Source organism: Pteropus alecto, unplaced genomic scaffold, assembly GCF_000325575.1.
Source record: "Pteropus alecto unplaced genomic scaffold, ASM32557v1 scaffold206, whole genome shotgun sequence".
NCBI classification, from domain to species: Eukaryota; Metazoa; Chordata; class Mammalia; order Chiroptera; family Pteropodidae; genus Pteropus; species Pteropus alecto.
Window position 1 is genome coordinate 1539023 of NW_006438906.1, and position 23690 is coordinate 1562712.

General features: G+C 50.5%; 2 protein-coding genes across 3 annotated transcripts in view; one reads left to right on the forward strand and one right to left on the reverse strand.

Moving 5' to 3' along the window:
• The first annotated feature begins 12798 nt into the window (after positions 1 to 12798).
• Positions 12799 to 14852, forward strand: AQP7 (aquaporin 7). Of its 2 annotated transcripts, none has more exons than XM_015592633.1 (5): positions 12799 to 12910; positions 13309 to 13446; positions 13657 to 13775; positions 13955 to 14172; positions 14570 to 14852. In XM_015592633.1, the coding sequence occupies exons 1-5, from the start codon at positions 12814 to 12816 to the stop codon at positions 14850 to 14852; spliced, it is 855 nt and encodes a 284-aa protein (XP_015448119.1). In that variant the 5' UTR covers positions 12799 to 12813. The 2 variants fall into 2 exon arrangements, with proteins under 2 accessions (XP_015448119.1, XP_015448120.1); XM_015592634.1 differs by having other exon boundaries at positions 12814 to 12910; positions 14626 to 14653.
• A 6583-nt stretch (positions 14853 to 21435) lies between these two features.
• Positions 21436 to 23690, reverse strand: part of NFX1 (nuclear transcription factor, X-box binding 1) — a 59347-nt gene continuing 57092 nt past the window's right edge. The window contains exon 25 of the mRNA XM_015592669.2: positions 21436 to 21693. The gene's annotated coding sequence lies outside the window, so the exon portion shown is untranslated. The remainder of the gene's footprint in view (positions 21694 to 23690) is intronic.

Consider the following 23690-nt stretch of genomic DNA (forward strand, 5'->3'; position numbering starts at 1 on the left):
CCAGCCACCACTCCACCTGGCAAGTCTATTTATTCATTCATTCACTTATTTGTTTGTTTACTTACTTATGTGACACTGGTTATTGAAATCTAATAAGTTTCAGCTGTACATTTTAACAGTAAGGCATATATATATTTAGACTGTGTGTTCACCTCCCATAGTTAGATTTCTAAGTCTCTTCACAGTGTGCAGATCAGCAACCATTCTTCTTTATCTCATCACTGGGTGACCTGCTCAGATCTCACACTGCTCTATCCTTGGATGACCAACCATACCTGAGCTCCAGAAGTCCTCTCAGACAGCAGCTGGTCCCCTGGCTTGCTCCTGACCCCATCTCAGTCACTGAGTTCCTGCACCTCTGGGTCAGAGCCCCACACTCTGGTTGGCTTCGGTTCCTTCACAGAGGTCTCCATTGCCTCTCCGGAGGGAAGTGTTTTTGAGGGCAGGGCCTAGACTTCCCCCTGCCCTGCTCGGATGCAGGCTCCCAGAGGATGAGACTCAGGCTTCTTCTTCTCCGCCCCAGACTAGGGACCCGCAGAAGACCAGGCTTGGCTTTTCTACCTTTCCTCTCAGACAAGGGTTTCACTGCAACTATGGCTGATGTGTCCTTCTTCCCCTCAGACCAGGGAAGTCCAGGGCCTAAGTTTCTCCTTCCTCCTTCAGAATAAAGGCTCCCTGAAGACTGACCCAGGATCCTCTCTCCAATTCCTCCACCTGATTGTTGATCTCCAGAGAACTTTCCAGTTCCCATTCTGTGCAGCTCTCCCCACAGCTGGGGGCTCGGGAGCCTCCGGAGCCTCCCCTGGACCTGGGGCCTGGGAGGCTTCCTCTTGCTCTGGGCTGGATGCCTGGCTTAGAAGGGAAGCCTTTCCTCTGGGACCATGAGGCCCAGAGTCCACTCAGAGCTCCACCTCTGACATCATAAGGACTCTGCCTCAGAACCTAGTCTCCATGGCGCCGCTGGCAGGAGAAAGGATGCTATTTTGGGTAGTGCATCTGGACTTGGCTCAAGTGGCACCGGCCAAACCCCTGCCCCACTGACCTCTCCCCTGGAGCAGCAAAACAGCACTTGGAGCCACCCCAAGGAGGCGGGCTCTAGACTAGGGACACAGAGACAGCGGAGCCCCACCTGGGGGAACAGCCAGAGCCTGGGACAGTCATAGAGGAGCAAAACCATGAGCTGCTGTAACTGAGAAGCCCCCAAAGCAGACTCTGAGAAACGTAAGGTGCTTCAGCAGAGTGAGTCTGGCTCTAGGCAGGGGCCCAGACTTGGGGTGCCACTCCCTGGGGACCATATGGGGAGAAGGTGACCATGGGACTGTTTTGGAAAGAAATCCCAGCTGGGAGGTGAAGGCCTGGATGTCTGTTCTGGTTTAGTCCTGAGGTGCTGTGCGACACTCCAGGTTTCAGTTTCCTTACCTGTAAATTGGCCGTTGGGAGGACCAGCGGTGGAGCAGAGATTGGGAAGGTATGTTGTGCTGGGCCTTCAGCAGAGCATGGGGGTGGGACCAGAGAATGGAGACCAGCGACTCTGGATCAAGGCAGAAGGGACACAGATCAGAGAGTGGGTCGATTGCTGGCTTTGCTGGAGCGGTTTCTCTACCCCTGGAGTTCTCCTACCATCACCCCCAGAGGGTTTCTGCAATCAGGGCTAAGGATGTGAACTTGTGCTGCAGTTAGAGGGAATCGGGCTAGAAGACAAAGGGGACGTACAGGATGGAGATACTCAAGGGTTACGTTCGTGATGTCGTTTGTGGGGAAAATGGAAATATGAGGGAGAATTTTCGGAAACAGTGAGAAGAGTAGACTTTGCTCTGAGGTGAGAGTATGGGCTAAATGAATTTTTAGGACCTCATCCTGTGTGTATGTGTGGGTGCGTGCGTGCATGTGTGTACGTGTGTGTGCATGCACATGTGCAAAGAAGCAGCTCTGGAAAGTCACAGTTTAAGTCAGCAGCAAGAGGGCTTGAGGTTAGACCAAAGTCAATAATAGTCATATATGTGAGGGTAAAGCCACTGAGGGGAGTCTGTGGGTATCTCCACTGTCCAAAGCTGGGTTGCAGACTTGGGAAGCTCAGGAGGATCTCTGAAGGCCTTGGTCCAGAGGTCAGGGGTCCTGAGGACAGCATGGGTAGAGGAGGTGGAACTCCAGGGCCTCTTCCCATTGGCTGAAGTATGTCCACCCCTCCTACCCGCTTCCAGTTTGGCTGGGTTGAGGGATTGGAACTGATAGGAGCTGTCCTTGTGGCTTCTTCCCTGGGGGGCGAGGGGCGGGGGCGCTGAGGTCTGATGAGAATGTGGGGCCAAATTCTGTGTCTCCCAGCCCTAGCAACCTCTCTTTGGCTCCACGGCATTCAAAAATTTCAGACAGAATATGGCTCAAGAAAACAAGAAGAAGCGGTAAGCACCACTCTCCTATGTCAGCCTCCCACCCTTCACCCAGCACACCCAGTACCCTCCCTGCCCCACTCAGCCTCTCCTACATGACAGCTGATCCCCCCAGACACCCTCCTCCCCATCCCCCCACTAGCTTATGGGCCCCTCTCTCCTGTGCCCATGGCCAAGCACAGGCCGGGCCTTGGGATGAGGGGAGGGAGGCTCAGAAAGACCCAAATGAGGGTCAAGGGGGAGGTCATCAGGTTCCTACTGCCCCTATGTTGGTGGTGCTCAGTTGAACTGAACTCGCTACCTCTCACCCTCTCAGGCTCAGGTTTCTTGGGGTGAAATAAAAGCCAAAGTCCTTTCAGTGCCAGGGCCCTGCCTAACTAGTTTGTTTCCTTTCTGACCTCCCCCACGCTACCCTCATTCTTCCCACTCCAATCACACTGACCTCCCTTCCTTTCCTTCAAACATTCTCAGAGTCCTTCAGTGACTGTTCCCTCTGCCTGAAACACTTTCCCTGCCTGAAACACTTGACCTTATTTACATGGCTCACTCCCTCACCTCACCTCACTTCAGTATTTGCTCAAATGCTACCTTCTTACTGAGGCTTACCCTGTCTGCCCTATTTAAAATCATACCCCACCTACTTTTCCTTGCTCAATCTTTCCCCATTAGGACGTACTACCTTCTAACACACAAATGTACCTTCTAACATACAAATGTACTTGCCTGTTCCATTATTGCTCATTACATCGCCGCCTGTCACCTCCACATGAGCGGGGGTATTTGTTTGTGCCCTCTTGGATAGCGAGAACAAATGGTTCCCGCTCTGTGCTGATGGCATTGCTGTCTTCAACCCAGGCCTCCTACCCGGGGGCTTATCACTTCTGACAGTGTTGCCATGATCCATTTTGCCCACGAGTTGGAGCAACCTGAGGGTGGAGACTGAGTTTTTACTTTGTATCACAGGTGCCTGACTAACTCATAAGTAGATGCTCGATAAATGTGTTGAATGAATGAATGTTGGTTAGCAGTTCAATGGTTGGGTTGAGGTTAGTTGGGTAGTTTACTGTTGGTTTATTGATTAGATAATTAAATGAACTAGCTAATAGGAAAGTCAGTTAGTCGTTAAGTTGTCAAATTGATTAGTCAGCCAAAGAGTTGGTTGGTGAGTTGTTAGGTATTTAGTTTCTTGGTTAGCATATATTACTTAGGTTGGCTGTTAGTTTCTTTGTAGGCTAATTATTTTAGATACCTTTTTCTCATTCTACACCCTCTCCTTGAGCTATCTTGTCTATGTCCATGGGTCAAATGACCACCTATGATTCAGTGACCTCCAAATGTGTGTCTCTAAATGATACCACATGGCCAGCTGCCTCCTTACTGGTCATCTCCTCAAACTCAACACACCTAGAAGAGGACTCCTCTCTGCCTAAGCCTGCAGTTTCTCTCCTGTGCCACACGTGTCATTCTGCTACTCTAGCCAAAATCTAGGGTCATCACTGACTCTTCCCTTTCCGTTTTCCTCTTTTATTAAACACCAAGGTCTGTTGGTTTGACTGTCTTCTAGCCATCTCCATGGTACCTTCTTGGCTCCGACTGCCATCACCTCTGTCTGTCTGGGACAGAAGCTTCCTGATTTCTCACCATTCCTCCATACCTGCTCCCTCATCTCAGCCTCCATAGAGGAGGCAGTCCTGCTTAAATCCTCCACTGAACCCCCTGGCCCTCTGGGTTAAGTTAAGACTCCCTAACATGGGCCATGATGCCTTCTGCCATCTGGCCCTGCACTCCTCTCTGCCCATGCCATTCCAAAGCCTAGAACTTTCCCCGCCTCCCCTGATGGGACCAGCCTTCACCTGGCCAGCCTTCTATTCTTGACCTAAATTTTTATTCCTCTTGGAGAGCCTCCTACTCCCACCTCTAGAACATTTGCTTCCTCCTTACAATCCCTCAGTGCTCACTCTTCACCTGTGGGCAACACTCCTCATACTTTATAGTAATCGCTTAGTTAATGAGGTTTCTTCCCAAGAGTAGGGGTCATGCCAGTGGTCTTTACTACAGAGCCTAAACATAGCAGGCATTTGAAAAATTTGTGGTTCAGTGGCTAGTAGGTGGTTATTTGTTGCTTACTGTGTACTGCCTGCCATGTAGCGAGGAGGAAGGGGCCAGGGTTCCAGACTCTCTCGATGTCTTTGACTTGCTGCTCCTCTGGCACCTTCTCTGGCACCTGTTCTTGAGTTCCTACCTGCTTCAGTCTGCTCTTAGGCTCTTCTTCAGGGTTGGAGAGGCCGATTATAGGGATCGAGGACCCCTACCTGATGCTACATGGGAGCTGGAGTTGGATGGGAGTCAGTGGATCATCCAGGGAATTCTACATCCCCTCCACATGGACAGGCCTGGGTTTGTTTCCCTGGGGTAAGGACAGAACAAAGACTGGGCTGGATGAGATATAAACATGGGGTCTCAGCCAGAAAATGTATGCCTGGCTTACATTTCCCACTCTCTCTGCTTATTCTTTGCTTCTGTGAGACTGGGGAAAGCCTGGGGCGGGGCTGGGGGGCTGATGTTGCTATCCCGAGCAGGGTAAGGTAGTGAGTGTTTGGTGTCAACTTCAGGCATTCAGCAGGGGTAGGGTCACCAGTCTTAACAGGCACTAAGGCTATACTTAAGAGTTATCAGTACCTGTTTCTTCTTTTTAGCCTCTGGACCTCATCTCCTTCTCTAAATTCAAGCTCTATACACCAACTCCAAGAGATGTTGGAGCCTATAACTCACTTTTTCATCTGTCTATCCAATCAAGTGTTTATTAAATAAATATTTATCAAACATCTACCATGTGTCAGGCACTGTAGAAAGTCCTGGGGATCTAGTAGAAAGACAGACAAATAAATTTCCCAGTTTCCACCCATTTAACAATATGTATTGCACACCTACTATGTGCCTGGCACTGTGCTAGGCACTGAGAATACACCAGGGAGTAAGATCCAGTCCCTCCTTTCCTCTCTCTCTCTCTCATTTGTTTGTTCATTTGCTTACTCACTCACAAACATCTCTGTGTTGACCTGGTTGCAGAGCCTGGCGTACTTTGCAGACCCCTTCACCTTCGGCAGAACCTGGTGCATATTTCAGGCCTAGTGCTGTTTATAGAGCCCAGGAGCAGACTTTGCCTCACTCTGTGCTGTTTGCAGAGTATCTGGTGGTTGCCAGGTCCTCCTGCCTGATATCTTGACTGTGTCTCCAGAGATCTGGTTCCTACAGATAGGCAGGCAGGCAGACAGACAGACAGATAACTGAGCTCCACTTTCCTGCCTGCTGTCTTCCAAGGCTCATTGGCACCACAGATGGCATTCATCAGATCCTCTACTGCCCCCTCTGCAAAGTGGCCTCATTGGCGTGCCCTTCTCACTGGTCCAGTCCCCACCAGAAGGAAGAAGGGGCATGGCCTGGCTATCTACCCCCTGTCCCTTTCCATGTCCCTGTGGCTCTCAGATGTCTCTGATTCCAGCTCCTCCAGCAGCTCTGGGCAAGAGGAGGTGTGTGTGGAGAGGCCACTGGGTTACCCATTAACTCAGCCATGCGTTGAAGGGCCAATGGGCAGCAAGTGCACTTGAGTCTCATTTCTGCCCATGGGCTCGGGCTGCTGCTTCAGGTCCACCCACAACTCCAGGATGGTCTCGTCGCCTAGGACAATACTGCAGAAGGAGATGGTGCGAGAGTTCCTGGCCGAGCTCATAAGCACATATGTCATGATGGTGAGTGAATGGGTGGCACAGGGTGGTGAGCTCTGAGGAAGGAGCATGAACCTTAGGACTTCAGGTGGGTGGAGCTCACTCAATAAGGGCGATCTGTGACCCCCTCCCCACTGCTGACCCCCCGGGTCGCAGTGGCCATTTCCTGGCCTCTGAGCTGGGATCCTGAGGGGGAAGCATAGGAAAGTAAGGAGAGAGCTCCGTCTTCCTCACCGAGTCTTTTTGGGAGAGAAAGGTCTCATAATATGTGGGGGCGTAACAAAGCCATGGGCTGGAGGGAGTCAGAGGGCATGGCTGGAAGTGAGGAGAAAGGAAACTACGGGGAAAGAGATTAGAGAGAACGTTGAATCAGGCTTCGAGAATTAATTCTGAGGGCAATACAAAGACACTGAAGGCTTTCAAGCAGGGGAACGTTGTGGTCAGATATGGATTTTAGAAGGATATTCTGGGTGTGGTGTGGAACCCCAGCAGAATGGGCAAGGCTGGAGGGAGGGGAATCAGTTAAGAGACTGTCGCAATGACCTAAGATAGAGAGAGAATGGTAACTGGTCTAGGGATGGAGAAGAAGGCACATGTTTGAGGCCATCAGAGAAGATGGAATCAAGGAGACTTCGCAAGCCAGAGACGTGGGGTAAGTGCTGAAGGAGCTGTTCGGAAGCCAGGGCCCAGAGCAGGGCAAAAGGTGAGGTCAGTTTGGATATAATCAGGTGAGGTGAGGGTTGAGAAACTTGGGGGTGGTTGGATTTAGAGGTCTAGAGCTCCAGGTCGTGGTTTGGGCTGGAAGTAAAGAGTTACGGTTCATCAGAATATGGATGATGGTTATAAAAACTGTCCAGTGAGAGTATATAGGAAGAGAAAACAAGTTAAGTACAGAGCTCTGAAGAATGAAGAGGAGCACACAAAGAGGCCTGAGAAGTATTGGCCAGAAAGGTGGGAGGAAAAGGGAGGGGGAGACCAGGTTACAGAAGTGTGGGTTGGGGGTGGTCCACAGCAGGGAGTGGTCAGCCGTGTGGGAGGCTGCGGACAGGTCAGAGAAGGTGAGCACTGACAAAGGCCTGTAGGGTTTGGCAACACGGAGATCACTGGGGACCTCAGCAAGGGATCTTTTAGTGGATGATAGGACAGAAACCACTGTTCCAAGCGGGAGGTGAGTTTTCTTAGAAGTTCCCTCTCTCTCCACCTGCTTCAGCCCTGCCATCTACCCCAGCCAGCCCCTGCCCTTCAGCTGTAGCCATGCCTGTTTGCACCTTACCGAGGGCCCTGGTCCGTGGAAAGATGGGGCAGCCTGTGGGAAGGGAAGCAAAGATGGTGAGGAACATGCCGAGGAAGTCGGGAGAGAGAAGAAGTGTGTGTGAGAATGTGAGTGTCCCTGTGGTTGTGTGTGTGTGTGAGTGCACGTGCATTGAGTCACATGGTAGGAGATGATGGGGCTCATGGAGCCCAGGGGACTCTGGACACCTGGGTTCTTATCCTGATCCTCCACCGAGTCACTAGCTAGCTGGCCTTGGGCAGATCTCTCTGTGGCTCAGAGTCTGTCTTCTCGGTTTTGAAGGGTGTTGAATGGGGCCTTCATGGGCTTTGGAGCTGGGTTTGAATTCTGGCTCTGGCTCTGTTACCTTCTAGCTGTGTGATCTTCCACAACATCTTAACTGTTCAGGACATTAGCTTCCTCATTGGTAAACAAAACACTAACATCGAGCTGGCAAACTTGTGTAAAGAAAGCCAAGAGCCCACCTGTGTTGGTCTCTGGTCATTATGACAAGTGCTCTCAGCTGCTCTCTTCTCCCTGCCTCCCACCCTCCTGCTTGGCTCCTGAGCTGTGATGGCAGCACTGGATTTTGTCCCACCTTAATTCAGAGCAAAGTAATTCATTTATGACAAAACATTCCAGTCCCATGAGGGCAGTTAAACCTTGGAACTGTAGAGGCAAGAGGGTGCTTCCTGAGAAAACTCATAGAGGAAACAGGTACCACCCACAAAGAATGACGCCTGCCCATGTCTGTTTCTCTTCCTTTTATTGAGATTATTATTGAGCACCTACTACATGCCAGGCAGTGATGTTAAGCTCCGTACATGTAACACCTTCCAAAATCCTCGCAATAATCCTGTGAGAGAGGGTCTATTATTATCCCCAATTTCTCAGATGGAGAAACTGAGGCTCCACAAGACTGTCCCTTGCCCAAGATCACAGTTTAAGTTAAGAGTAAATCCAGTCCAGCCTAATATCAGAGTCTTGACTCTTAATCTCTATGCTCTGCCCCTTAGTGTAGCTATGGCAGGATTTCTAACATCCTGGCCTGTTAACTCTCCCCCAGCTGAAGTAAGGCCCTCGCTTTCAGGCTTTGGGTAGTTCAAGAACCCTCTCTGGGCCTTGGTTTCCCCATTTGTAGAGTGAAAGCAGAAACATTTGCCATTCAGATTTGCTGTGAGGATTGAAGGGAAGTAACACTTATAAAAGAACTTTGGGAGGTTTAAACTTATATAGGACATCATGTTGTTATTTTTAGTTGTTGGACCTGTACCAAGTTGATAGAAAGCTCAGTGAGTCATCACGGTGAAGGTTTTACAGAAAAGCAAGTGTGACCTTGGGTCCTATTTACTGCAGCCTGGATGAGGGAAATGGACTGTTCTACTCAATTCTCTGGGGGCGTTGTCCTCAGGGCTGGCCTCGTGGCTGTTGGAGGGACTTGGACAGTCTGGGCCATATTCACTGACCAGGGATGGGAGGGGCTGGGCCATTAGGGCTCTGGAAAACCAGCTGTAGATATAAACCATGGGCAAGGGTTGCAAACTCACACATTCCAGGGGCCAGAGAGAGCAACTCAGAGTGGTGGGGTCTGTGGCTAACTGCAGAGTGCTGACCTGCGTAAGTACATAGCTGCCACTACTCTGGCTGACTGTGGCCATGCAGGGCAGAATGCAGGCAAGCATTACTGGGCTTCTGAGTTCTTGCAAGAAGCTGATACTTCTGGTCATAAATACCAAGTTATCCAAACAGAACATATGTGCTGAATGGATTAGGTCCACGGGCTGCCAACGGCAACCGTGACACAGATCATGTGGGGTTTATTCATTCATTCATTACTTTTAGCAAACAGTTCTGAGCTCCTACTTGGAAATGGGGACCCTGGGCCTTTAGACCCTCCATGCGGCTCCATTCTCTATACCTCCTGACCCCCCGAGCCTGTCAGACTATCCTGGCCTCACTCCCAACCTCCACGCCCCATCTCTTCCTGTCCTCTCCTGCCTCATCCTACCCTTGGCCCTAAGCCAGCCCATCCCTGGGCCCCTCCGCATGTGCCCTGGGGGTCTTGAGGAAGCCGGTGGGCTCTGCTCACTGCCTTTCCCATACTCTATCCAGGCTATTTCATCTTTTTCTCAGACTTCTCCAAAGATGCTCTGTACTTTGCCTTTTTTTTTTTTTTTTTTTTAATCAGCAAATGGCTTGCTCTCCAGCTTGACAGTGAAAACCATCAGGTAGACTTCCAGTGTCTGCCACCTCACTCACCTGTCCCTCTTACCACCAGACCTCATCTACCTGTGCATCTATATATCTTCCCCTCTTCTAGGGTGAGCCAATCTCCTTCATGGAGGAGCCCCGCCTCCCAGTCTACTAAGGTACTTGTTTCTGTCCTTTTCTCTCTCCTTTATCTTCAGCCTCTCCCTTCCTTCTCAGGCAAGTTCTCAAAGAGATGTCTACATTGATCCCTTCAACTCTTCCTTACTACTTACTCACCTCTCAGTCTCTGGGACCTGACTTCTGTCCCCATGGCCTGATGGTACAATGCTCACCACATTACTAATGGCTGCTGGATTGTCACATCCAAAGGGATGCTTTCCAGGCCTTCATGTACTTGACCTGGAGGCTGCAGGTGACTGTGTGAACCAGACCCTCCTTGGGACACTGCTTCTCCCTGGTGTCCAGGACACATTCTCTTTTTGTTCTTTTCTCATTTCTACACCTGCTCCAGGTGGGGTTTCTAACACCCACCCATGAGGGCTGGCGTGTGGCTCTAGGTTCAGCCCTCAGGTGCCTTCCCACTCTGTGTCCTCTTCCAGGAGCCCTTTTGCTCCCCAATGGCTTCAGCAGTAGCCTTCATGTCCACAATTCTCCAGGTTTTCTTTTTCAAAAACTCTAGAACAGACTTGCCAAGGGAAATACCATATAAGCCACATTTGTAATTTCAATTTTTCTAGTAGCCGTATTTAAAAAAAGGTGACAGGTAAAATTTTAATAATTACTAATATTTAACCCACATATCCAAAATATTACCAGTTCAACATGTAATCAATATAAAGTTATGAATAAGATTCTACATTCTCCTTTTCCTACTAAGTCTTTGACATTTGTACTTTACACTTACAGCAGATCTCAATTTGGACTCGCCACATTTCAAGTACATAATGGCCACATGTGGCTAGTGCCATCATATCATATTGGATGACACAGATCTAGATTCTGATTTCCAGCAGTCTGGAATCTAGAGATCCCTCAGAGAGAATATGTCCAAAACACAGAACTTTTCAAAGGTGGTGCCATCTGAGTGTGGCTTTAAAGAACAGTATTAATTTTTCAGGATCTAGGGTCAGCTATTCCATACAGAGGGAAAAGCATGTGCAAAAACACAGAGGAATAAGAAAGCAAGGCACGAAGGGCGTAGCGTGGTGGTTTATTTGAGGCTGTCTGGCACAGGTGACTGCCTAGTTTCAAATCCTGACTCACTACGTGCAGGCTGTGTACTTTGGACAAGCTAACTCAACTTCTCCAAGCCTCAGATTGCCCATCTGTCAAATGGGGAGACTAACAATAACCAATGCATACGTTGGTGTAAGAGTTAAAGGCAGCGGTAGATATAACTTGCTTACCAGTACCTGGCACATAGTAAATGCTCAATAAATGGTTATTATTATTTAGTAATAATACTGTTGCTGAACATAGAAAACACTGGAACAGATATGAAATTGAGAGGCAGAAATTATAAAGTTCTTAAGTGGTGGCCTACTGGCTTTGAACTTTATCTTAGAAATGGAGAGGAGCCAGAGAATGTTCGAATGAAGGGCATGATCAGATTTTTGTGTTAGATCACTCTGGCTGCAAGGAGGAGGCAAAGATCTGGGGAGAATGTAAGCAGAGCTGATTAGGTGTGGGGGAAGAGGGAGAGGAAGCTCTCATTTGTGACATCCAAGTTTCTGGCTTGGCTAAGTGGGATGGAGAACATAGGATGAGGGTCACATTTTCTGAGACGGTGGGCTTTCAACACAGAGCCTGAAATGCCTATAACATCCAGACTTCCAGTGGGTATCTGGAAATATGGATCTGGCTCCCAGACGAAGGTTTTGAGAATTTAGTACAGCAGGCATATCTGAAGCCATAGACTTGGTAAAAAGACCCAAGAAGAGTGACTGGGGTGAGACATGAAAGGGGCCAGGGATGGTGCTCTGGGATCATCTATGTTTATGAGGCAGATAAATGAAAAAGAATGTGGGAGGGAACAGTAGAGAGGGAGAGGCTATGTAGGTAAGAGGAGAACCTGGAGAGAGAGATGTCATGGAGGCTAAGAGGAGGGACTTTCCAGGAGCTCAGAGTGGTTAAGAGGGTCAAAGTTAGTAATGTCAAGTAAGACAACGTCTGAAGGGACCTTTGAGAAATCAAGAGGCTGGAGCCCTCAGAGAGAGCTTAGGTGTCCCTGACATGTGGAAGCCAGATTAAGGAGGGGAGAGCAAGGGAAGGGATAAAGGAGCCAGACAGTGGGTTCTTTCCTGAAGTCTGACTGACACAGGGAGGGGGCATCCAGAAGTCCACAACTGGACAGGGAAGCTGAGCTGAGGTGGCAAGGTTTACATTTAGGAAGGGAGAGACCCGAGTCTATGGGAGCCGGTCAAGGGGAGGCTGGAAGATACGAGCAAGAGGGAGGCCTCTACAGAGGGAGGGAGGGACTGGGTGCAGGTACCAGGGCTAAAGGGCTAGGCAGATATAGGTTCAGGTGGGCGGCTGAAGGAAGTTGAGTGAGGGCCTAGCTTCAGGACTCTAATCTCCCTAGGAAAGCGAAAGGGATCACTGAGGAGATCCAGCAGTTAGGGATGGGCAAGAGCTAGAAGTTCAGGAATGACACCTGAGGGCGAATGTTGCTGAGCTAAGAGAGTTAGAACCCCACTGGCTTCCAGGGCTGACGTGTGTGGGGGCAGGGTGGGTGGTGGGTGGGTGAGGGTTGGAGGTGTGGGTTAGTGGCAGAGTCTATGAAGTTTGATCCCTTGAAGAAACTTCCTTAAGGCTAGGCTCAAATGTCAGATGCTCTGAGGGGTTCAATCCATACCAGCCATGCCCTCCTCGAAGCCCTGTCCCCTCCCCTGAACTTCAGATAAGCTTGCAGTCCAGGGGCCTGGAGGTGTCTGGAAGAGCCCCTGACTCTACTGCCCCACTCCGGCTCCTTTAACACCCCCCACCCAGCTCTCACTGGTCAGATCTTAGAGACCTATTTGACAGGGGCCAGGGGTCATGAAGAAGGAAGTCTCTGGAGGAAGAGGGCATGGCAGAGGGTCTCTAAGGGTAATGCAGGGAGGCTGAGGGTGTGAGGGCGAGGAACCCAAACTGAGCTCTGAGCCCTCCTCTGAGGTATGGGCAGGCAGTCCCCTCAGAGGCCCCTCCTTCACAGGTGTTTGGCCTTGGTTCCGTGGCCCATATGGTTCTAGGAGGAAGCCTCGGGAGCTACCTCAGTGTCAACCTAAGTTTTGGCTTTGGAGTCACCATGGGCGTGCACGTGGCAGGGAAAATCTCTGGTGAGTGAGCCTGGGCCCTGCCTGGGAATCCCTTCCCCGCAGGCTCTTCCTGCCCATCTCTAGCCAGCACTTGCTCCGAGTCAGCCAGCACCTCACCCTCACTGGCTCCTTGGAGGGATAATACCCTAAACTCCTTTCCTCTGTCTTATCCAGACTCTTAATGAGCCCCCTTGACACATCATTTTTATTAGCTGGGTCAACTTAGGCAAGCTATTTAACTTCTTTTTCCTTAATGGTGAAATGAGGATGGTAGTCCCTGCCTTGTTGGGTCCTCGTGAGAATTAAATGAGTGTATTCCATAAATGCTTGCCTTATTATATTGTTGTTGCTCTCAATCTTATTTATTATTGTTGTTGGTTTCTGCTCTCGCTCTCACGACACATTTGCCCATCCCGCAGGGGCCCACATGAATGCAGCTGTGACCTTCACCAGCTGTGCACTAGGCCACATGTCCTGGAAGAAATTTCCTGTGTACGTACTGGGTCAGTTCCTGGGCTCCTTCCTGGCTGCTGCCACCATCTACTGCCTCTTCTACAGTGAGTGTCCTTCCCTGAGTTGTTTGTTTCTGGCCTCAGCCTCCTTCTCTGAAATATGGGTAGATCCAACCTCTGTGTCCTGGACTGTGAAAATGTCTGGGAGAGAGAACCCTTGGAAGCACTCTCCACCCCTCCATCCTACAACCTTATTTCTGGGCTCCAGTGGGGTTGAGCTAGGGATAGGTTCACACTCCATCTGTGTCTCCACAGCAGCCATTATCAACTACTCAGGAGGACATCTGACAGTGACTGGTCCTGTAGCCACCGCTAACATTTTTGCTACCTACCTTCCTGATCACATGACACTGTGGAGGGGCTTTCTGGATGAGGTCAGTGGTCCAGGGTGGGTGAACCTCCTCAGGCCCTCCCCACCTCAGGAAGAGGCCAGTAGGCAGCCCCTCACTATAGAGAGGACAAGAACTCTGGGTGGGGACTGTACCAAGACATGTCCCTGCCAGCGGGTTTGGGCTAGTGGCCCCGGGTGGCTGCCACGGCATCTGTTTCCCAGGTGATAGTTACAGGGATGCTCCAGTTGTGTCTCTCTGCCATCACGGATAAGGAGAACAACCCAGCACTGCAAGGGACACAGGCTCTGGTGATTGGCATCCTTGTTGTCATCATTGGATCATCCCTGGGCATGAACTCAGGATATGCCATCAATCCATCCCGGGACCTGCCTCCTCGCTTCTTCACCTTTATTGCTGGTTGGGGCACACAGGTCTTCAGGTACTGCCCTGCCCAGCACATTCCTGTGAGCTTTGTGTGGGTTCCCTGCATGCAGGGTGTGGGGGGAGGGGAGTGGAGATGATGTGAGGAGCAGCACAGGAGATTTCTGCAGAGCTGCCAGGTGGCTTAGGGAGGCAGGAATGGGTCCTGACCTTCCCCCAGACCAGCACTAATGCAGATCCTGCTCCTGGACTGAATGTAAATCCTGCCCCCAGATAAGTCCCTGTTCCTGAATCAGGGCGAAGCTGACCAGGGCCCCAGACTCAGAGGTGACTCCTGGGCTAGGATAGGGGTCACTCCTCTACTCTCAGGCCCTACTCCCTGTCTCGGCCTGGGTGGATGTAGGCGATATTCCAGGCCTTGGTCCCCTCAATAGGACTCTGCCTCTTGCCTGCAGGGCCAAAAACTGGTGGTGGGTGCCAGTGGTGGCACCGCCCCTGGGTGCCTACTTAGGTGGCATCATCTACTTGGTCTTCGTTAGCTCCACCATCCCACGGAAGCCCCAGACACTGGAGAACCCCGTGGAATACGAAGACCACAAAATACGCACGTTGCCCAAGACTATGGCTCCTCAAACCATGACCTCTGCCCTTACCCATGTCTCCGTGTCCCCCCACAACAGACCTTCAGTCCAGCCTGGCCCACCTTTAAGTGACTCCATCTACATAGAGCGATTCTAAGTAATATTCTGACCTGATTCTCACTTCAATAAAGCAGCCTTGTCCCAAAGTAGCACCCTCGCTTCCTGGGTGCCTCCCGTGGTTGGGTTTCCCTCCTGGATTCTCCCAGGAAGTCTAAGGTTATGCAGTAGCCCAAGGCTAGAGCATGGAACTAAGAGGCTTCCAACTCCTTCCAGCCCTGGGAGCCAGGGTGCCTCCTGGGGGAGAATGGGGAAGGGCCCACCTGCCCCCTCAGGAGGGACAGGATGAGATTAAAAGCTGCCAGACACAGAACAGTGAACTTTAGGCATAGGGCAGGAAAGGGATGGTTTTGGGAAAAGGACAATAGCTTGCTGGTTGGGGGGTCAGCTCTGGGGATGCCTTGAGCTGTCCTAGGAAAGGGCTCGAGACTCTCCCTCAGTTTTGGCCAGGCCTTGGACCAAACAAAACAAGGCCCAAGTGTGTAGGTCAGAGTTTCTCAACCTTTTTTCTGAGGGGCATCTCTTCAGAAGTCTTTTAGATATTTTTTCTTAATTACGTGATATTTTAACACCACATATATACTGTGTATCTATTTATATACTTTATGTATATCTGTACTTTATACAAAAATAGTAAGATTTTTTTCATCTCCCTCTTCCAAGAATCAATTTTCTTTCCCTTGGGGGCAAAATTACCCCCCACTCTTGAAAATGCCTGATGTTGACTGAAAGTAGGTAAGGGGTTAGACTCCTCTTCCTTCTTCCTTGTGCCAGAGCTCTCCCACATTAAAGAATTCCAGAATTTGAAAGATGCAGAGATGGAAATCCTTCCAAAAGGTGTAAAGACAGGAAATGAGCTCATGCCATTCGGGGGACAGTCCCAGAGGTTGGGCGGCAGTGGAGCAGCCAGGATCCACCGGCTCTGGGGCCAGGCAGAATCATCCTGCTTTCTGGGACTCAGAAGGCAGCATCACCCACGGTTCCTGTCATTGCTTGTTCATTTATCCTTTCAAAATTATTGAGTACCTCCCGTGTGCAGGCCTTGCCTGGGCACTAAAGCTGCTGCAGTGCATGAGTCTGGGTCTCTGCCTTTGAGGAGTGCAGTCTAATGGGGACAGGAGAAAAGAACTAAGTGGTAGAGAGGGGGCTGTACAGAGGCTGTGGAGCTCAGAGGGGGTTCATAGCCCACCTCGAAGCTGAGGCCAGGGATGGCTTCCCAGAGGAGGAGACAGAGCAGAGTGGGGGCCGGAAGGTATCCTTTCTGGGGCTAGTTGCTGTACTTTAGCGTTTGAGGGAACGGGGCAGAGAAGGCTGAGTTTTCTTCTGGAGGTGGGGCCATGGTGATATGAGATTTAGAAAGCCCTCCTGAGCTGCAGTGTGCAGGTTGCTGGAAGAGGGAAAGATTGGGGCCTGCAAGGGAGTGTGGTGAGAGGCAATGATCCAGGAGGAGCAGTGGGGCACCTGGTAGGTGTGGAGAGAAGGGATTCACTCAGTAGCACCCAGAAGGTAAAACCCACAGGACTTGGGCTCGAATTGGATGAAGGAGTGGGTAAAAACAAGGCAGGAGTCAGGGCTGACTTTCAGTTTCTAGCTTGGGCATAGGGAATTGGAGATGTCTCCACTGAGAGTAGAGCACGAGAGAGAAACTTGTCTATGGGACTAGAAGAGTAAGAGATATGTAGTCTTGGGCAAATTACTCAATCTCTCTGGGCCTTAGTTTTCTCATCTGTAGAATGGGTCTAATAATATTGCCTACCATTTATGTTGCTGCGATAGTCAATGAAATAAAACATATACAATGCTGAGAATAGTGCTTGGCACAGAGTAAGTGTTCTAAACAGTTATGCCTTTTGTAGAGTCTGGAGCTGAGAAGAAAGTCAAAGACAGTGATTGGGGAAGCCATGGTTGTGTGGATATAGCTGAGGCCATGGAACAGAGAGAGGAGGGTCAGTGAGCAGGATCTTGGGAGCTTAGCTAGGAGGTGGCTATGAGGTGTGGACTGGGTACCTCGAGATGTCTGGCGGAGGAGGAGGTGCAAAGTGGATGGTCAGGGGGCACTAGAAACAACCCAAATGTCCATCAGCAGGGGAATAGATACTTACAATGCAGTCACATACAACAGTGAAAACTAAGGCATAACAGCTACCTGCAACAATATGGAATAATTTGGGAGGCCTAAAAAGCAATGCAGTAGACTATATACAGTATCACATCAGTTTATACCATTGACAAACAAGCAAAAGTTAATATATTCTTTGGGCATACACATCTGATAAAACTTTTTTTAAAAAAAGGAAGAAATGGTTCCTCTGAGGATATAGGAATGGGAGATGAGATGAGGAATGGGAGATGCATGGGGTAGTGCGAGCTATTAATAATTTTCTAGTTCTGGAGTTGGGGAAGAATTTATGGGTTATATGATTGTGCTTTATAACATATAACTGTGATATACATTTGTTTGTGGGTATCACATATTTTAAAAGATGAAGAAATAGCTATAGCATGAGAATAGGTGATGAGAAGTGATAGGCTGGAGCCTGCTGAGATTACAGGGGGTCCAGGGAAAAAGGGAAGGGGCTTGAGTATGTTTGACATCCTACAGTGGGAGAAGCTGAGCCAGGGGAACCAAGCCTGGGAGTGAGCAGGGAAGTCCCAGTCAGCTGCCTCCCTCTGTGACCCTGGACAAGCCTCTTTCTTCCCCTCTCAACTTCAGTGGCCGTGTGAACACAAGGAGGGTGGCCTTTCTCATTCCTGGTGTTTCAGAGCAGCATGATCACAAAGGCCTCAGTCACGGAAGAGGTATATATGGGCCTCGGGGTTCGGGCTGCTACCCTCCATTGTCCCTCACTGACCACTTCAGCCTTCTGGCATCCTCATGTCCCTGGGAAGTGGCCTCAGAGACAGGGCAGCCAGTGGATCCATCCAGAACTCCTGCCTGCTGTCCACTGCTCTGCCATAGACCTGCACTAGGCCCATAGCTCATAACATCCTGTAGATTCTGATCCCAATGTCACGCTCTGATAAGCCCTGACCCTGGTTACAGAGGATTTCTGTGCACTGAGCACAGACCTCTTTCATTCTCTGTTGGTCGAAAGCCTATAACATGCCAGACAGCATTCCAGTGTCAGGGATACAGACACAAAGAAGATACATAAAAGTCCTCGTTCTCACGGAGCTGACTTTCTGTGCAAAACACATGGTGTGCTAGTGATACATGCTAAGGAGGAAAAGCAGGAAAAGGGGATAGGAAGTGTGTGGGGTGTGAAGATGGAGGCCTCACTGAGGTGACTTTAGGTAAAGACCTGAAGGGGGAGAGGAAAAGATCCATGTAGACACCTGGGGGAAGAGCACTTTGAAGCCTCACGTCATGATCCCTCTTCTCTACCTACCCCACGCCCAACCTTAGCTGAGGATTTGGATGGGGACAGGGATGGGACATGGAGGGGTCATTGCTGGAATGAAAAGGAGGAGGAGAGAGTGGAAGATGAGGTCAGAGAAGGTTGGTAGGGTGAATGGAGGACAGGCCTAGGGGAGAGTTGAGGCCCAGTCTTGGGGCAGAGGTGAGGGAAGTCTCTGGAGGATAGAGGCAGGTCACACTGCAGGAAGGAAATAAGCAGGCAGGATAGGGTGGGGCAGGCATCATGGCACCTTTGGGATCCTTGCTCTTGGCTCTGTTCTCTGTCTTGTGTGAACACGTGCATGTGCGCGCGCGCACGCACACACACACACACACACACACACACACACACACACACACACACGGTCTCTCCTGTAACCGTTTCCTGACTGGACCTAGGAGACGCATCTGTTCAGCTTGGGGAGCTGGGCAGGGCTGTAAGGCAGGGTCCTCTCCCACTCTCCCAGTCCTAGGCCCGGCATGGGCTGGCTATGTGACCCGATAGGACCACTCCTCTCTCTGGGTCTTGGTTTTCCTATCTGTACAATGAGGTTAGGATCTGTTGGTGTCTGGGGAGCCCCCCAGCTCTAACTCCTTCCAGCACTTTGAAGCCTCACGTCATGATCCCACTTCTCTACCTACCCCACGCCCAACCCTAGCTGAGGATTTGGATGGGGACAGGGATGGGACAGAAATAACTCCCAGCCCCAGGTCAGGTCCCTCCAGGGCTTTGCAGATAAAGGTTTGGTCCTCATCTGGTGGTCCTGGCTTTAGAAGAGCCCCTTCCTCCCTGTTTGGATTGCTCTCCCACTCCCACTCAGGGATTGGCACCCAGGCAGCACCCTGGTCTGCCTGTTCTGGCTGGTCCTTCTCCTTCAGATGGGGTCCTGCGGCCCTGGAAGAGATGGGAGCAGCCATCTCAGGCCAGGCTGGGGTGCTGATGCCCTCAGTGGGAGGAGGCTATGGCAACTCGGAGCCTGTAACCCAACTTTGGCTCCTCGTCCACCTCTGTGCTGAAGCTGGAGTGAGAATAGGCCTGTTCCCAGCCCTCCTGTGCACTGCAGGGACCATGCTATGGCACCTACAAGCACAGGTGGAGACCAGCCTGCCTGTGTCCAAATACCAGCTCTGCCACTCACTAGCTGTATGACCTTAGGTAAGATAGGATAATTATTGCTCCCACTCATAGGGCTGCTGGGAAGACGAGATGAACAATATGTGGCACGTACGGGATGTGTTCACTATTATTACGCTACACCCGCTTGTCGTCATGTCATCACACCCATCTTATATCTGAGGAAACTGAGGCCTGGGGAGATCGGCTTAGTAAGGGGCAGATAGTAGGGATTCTAGTCCTTATCAGTATGACCTTGGCTAGTTTTTGTTTGGTTTTTAAATTGTGAAATATATCCTGTAAGCATGTATATTACATACAAGTATTGTTAAAATAACAGGAAAATACTCAAAAAGCAAACCAAAAAACACAAATGAATAAAACCCCCGAACACTCAAGTGCTCCTCATCATGTTTTGGCAGGTTATTGAATCTCTTAGGCCTCGGTTTCCTTGTATGTAAAGTGGGAATAATGATACTCAGGAGTGAGGTGTTTCAGGTTTCACTTTTGCCACTAGCATTCATGGTGGTGGAGCTCGTGGTCTCCCCGTGTGTGTTCAGGAGCCAAAGGCGGGAGGGCCTGAGTGAGTGGAGGCTGGAGGCTGGAGGCTCGGAGGCTAGGTCAGAATCTGAGAGAACACAGCTCAGAGCCAGGTATACATACCCAAGCACACAGATGAGGCCAAATCTAGGGTTGAGCCTTTTGAGTCCTCCAGAGACCCAACTACACCCCCACTAGTTGATAAGGATTCCTCAGATGCGAATTATAACAGGCCCCTAGAACAGCCCTGATGGGCTCAGCAAGAATACGTTCCTGCCCTCCCCATGCCCCACATTTTCCTACCTGTCCTGGCTTCTGGCCCCAGGGTGAAGGGACATTAGAAGATGAACTCTTAAGGAAGGCCCAGTACTGGAGCTGGAGAGACTGGATAGTTGGTGGACACAGCAGGAAACAGTTTGGAGGTTGGACATGTGAATCGGAGGTGCTTGTGGGACATTTGGGGAAAGATATGAGCCTGTGCTAGAGACAGAGCTTTTAAGCCCATGGCGGTGTTTAAACGCTTGCAGATAGATGAGGTGGCTCATGGAGAGAAGATGGAGCCCTGATGAGCACCCATGTTTAAGAGATGGCTAAAGAGGAGGCAACCAAGGTCCATGATCTCCCTTGGCCCTGGAGCCTGAATACTCTGGGGCCTTAACTGACTTGTGCCCTGGAGCCTCAGACAGGTCAGGGCAAGTAAGAGAAGCCCACACTGTACTAGGAAACCTAGAGGAAAACCCCAGAGACCCTCATCCCACGGGACTTCCCTGTAGCTTCGACCCCCGGCTCTGGTTCTGGAAATCTCTTGACTCCTCCCCTGTCCTCAGCTCCTTGCCCTCTAGATGATGGAGTGCCCAGGGCACAGTCTTCGGACCTCTTCTCTTTCATGTGATCTCACCAGCATTTAAATACTATTATATGCCAACAGCTCCCCAGATTAGATCTCCAGCCCCCATGGTCAACCACCTACTGGACGGATTTTCATCCTTCAAGCCTGCTCTTCCCACATGCTTTCCTATCTTAGTAAATGGTAAATTCATCTTCCTATTGCTCAGGCCAAACACTTTGAAGTCATTCCTGACTCTCCTCTCTCTCACACCCCACATCACAGCTGTCAGCAAATCCTGTTATCTGCAAAATGTATCAAGACTCCAACCACTTTTCACCACCCCACGTTTGGGTCACTGGTGCCTCTCTTGGATTACAGCAATGTTTTTCTGACTGGGCTCCCGGGGTCTCCCCGTGCTCTGACTTAGCCTTACAGTCTAGTCTCGATGCACATCTGGAGCAATTCTTTCAAAAAAATGAGCCAGAGATTATCATTCATTCCTCTGCCCTAAACCTTCCAATGGCCTCAAGGCCCCTGCTACAGTCTTCCTTATTCATTCCCCTACAGCCCAATGGCTGTGTTGTTCCATTAAGGTGCGTAGCACTTTCCCACCATTGAGCCTTTGCCATGGCCATTCCCTCTGCCCCCCACCCACCCTTGCTTATACTGTGTATATCAACAAGCAGAGACAAGTTTAAAAAAAAGAAATGAAAGAGTGACACAGTTAAAAGATAACGACGATAAACTCTTCAAATTAGTTTTAAATAAAAGAGCTTTCCTGAGGCAAAGTGTAAACACTTCCTCGCCCCTGCAGCTGGCTCCTGGTTTGGAGGCTACACACTGCCCCCTTGTGGCCATTTTAGAAAAACTCCATCTTTGGGGATTGCTGGTGTTCTCTACGTTGGTACTTGGTATAAACTTTCCTCCCATTTGTCCTGCCCTCCTGGGCCATGCAGTCCCAGGGGCTCCAGGATGAGCTGTATGAGGTGCAGCTGCTCTGCCTGTGTAGTGAAGAGGACACAGGTTTTTGGGTTAGACCTGGTAGCAGTTTCGTATCCCCAGTTGTTCATTGAGTGATCTTGGGCTAGTGACCTAACTGCTCCCACCTTCAGTTTCCCCACTGGTGAAATGGGTATAAGAAAACTACTTCATGGGCCTTTGAGGAGTGAAAGTGATGAGCACAGTGCTTGGTGCATATTGAGTGCTCAGGAGAGATTCTTGGGGACGTGTGGGTACATGAGGACTTCTCCTTCACTCCCATCAGGCTTGGGGGAGTGGGGGTAGGGGTGGAGTAAGGGGGGAGGGGGTGACTGAAAGCCCCAACCCTTATCAGAGCAGCTTTGGGATGGCTCTGTTCCTTCCCCCTGAGTTACCCTGAGAGTCCCGTGGCAGGCTCCAGAAGCTTGACCATGCAGAGATGCCACATGACACTTTGAGACTCTCCAACCTCTCAGCCCATCTCCCGACTACCCTCCCAATGGCTCCGGGCAGTACTGGAGCAGGAACTATATTATCCAGCAGACAGATGAGGAGACTAATGCCCAGACACTGGAAGCCAACTGCTCAGGGTCACAGAGAGAGCTGAGGCAGCCAGTCGGGCATCCTGGCAGTTCAGCTGGGTTCTCTGCACCCAGGTCTCCCAGGAGGCTGTGCAGCACAGAGCCTGAGGTGAGGACAGCCTGGGCCACTGGGAAGGATGCCCAGAGAACTGTTTGGGGAAGGCAGTGTGCTTTATCCCGAGGACTCCGGTCCCTCCCAGCCTAGGGTAGCTCTAGGTTGGGAAACCCAAGGCCTGGATTCCAGTCCTGGCTCGGCACACAGAGTGTAACCCCATGCAGCCTTGTGCCTTCTGGGTGGGTCTTTGTAGACTGGGGTTGGTTGAGAGAATGTCCTGGAGAATTGTGAGCTCTAAAAGGCCATGGGAAGTGGTATGGGACACCTGTGCTGAGGCCATGTGGGGAGTTTGGAAGGCAGAACTTGCCTGATGGGTGTGGCAGGGCAGATGAGGAAGGCAGGTGTGAGGATGAAGGAGCTCTGGCCTGGCACTCCCTCCCCAGTTTTGGAAGAGGTGGCACAAGGCGGGTTTTCCTTAGAAAACAAGGTCTCCAGGTTTTCGAGCATGAAGAAGGCTGGCCTCACAGAAAGGACTTCCTAAACCTAAGTGTGAGGACCCATATTTGTGACTTAGTACTTCCCCCTTAAGACTGACTGACATTCCTTCACCCCCACCCCCACCCCTATTTGTCTCTGGCCTGTTTGGGCCCTGTCCAGAACACCATCCAGAGCTGCTTCACACAGACCCTGCAATCAAGAGGGCTGCTTTCATCTCCAGTGCCACACACAATCCTCCACTGCACGCCACGCTGGCAGCACTGTTTATAGGAGCCAGCCCTGCCAGAGGGAATTCCAGAGATAAGAACCTGGTCTGAAAGTTCTGGCCCCATAAATTCCTAGGGCTGGAATGGGGAGGAAGACACCATCTGACTCTCAGGGAGCTACAGTGTGGGGTCCTGGTGCTCACCGGCTCCCTCCATGTATGGGGTGAAGGGGTAGGGGTATCTTTCCCTTTAGTCCACACTCATGTAGAGTCTTGTCCAAGGCCACTGCTTACTGGGAAATTCACCAATCCATGAGAAGCAGCTTCCTTTTGCTGAGGGGTCTGGGGTCCCTTTGGTGATCCGTGTGGGGCTAGCTCTCTGCTGACTCCTGGCACCCTATAGTACTGCCTAGATTTCCTGCCTCTCTTCCTTTTTTTGCAGCACCAACTCCCACTGCCCTCATCCTCTCACTTGGATCACTCCCACAGCTCCTGACTGGTCTTCTTACCTCATATTTGCCCTCCAATCCCTAAGGCAAACTAAGGTCAATGGCTACATCCAGTCTGCTGCTGTTTTTGTACATCCCATAAGCTAAGAATGGTTTTCACATTTTTAAATGGTTAGACAAATTACAAACATTATTTTGTGACATGTAAAAATTACATGAAATTTCGATTTCA

Excerpts from the sequence above, each read along its gene's own strand:
- AQP7 (XM_015592633.1), top strand. The coding sequence starts at position 12,814 with ATGGTTCTAGGAGGAAGCCTCGGGAGCTACCTCAGTGTCAACCTAAGT. Across the intron at positions 12,911-13,308 it reads CGTGGCAGGGAAAATCTCTG|GGGCCCACATGAATGCAGCT; the intron begins GTGAGTGAGCCT and ends CCCATCCCGCAG. Across the intron at positions 13,447-13,656 it reads CATCTACTGCCTCTTCTACA|CAGCCATTATCAACTACTCA; the intron begins GTGAGTGTCCTT and ends GTGTCTCCACAG.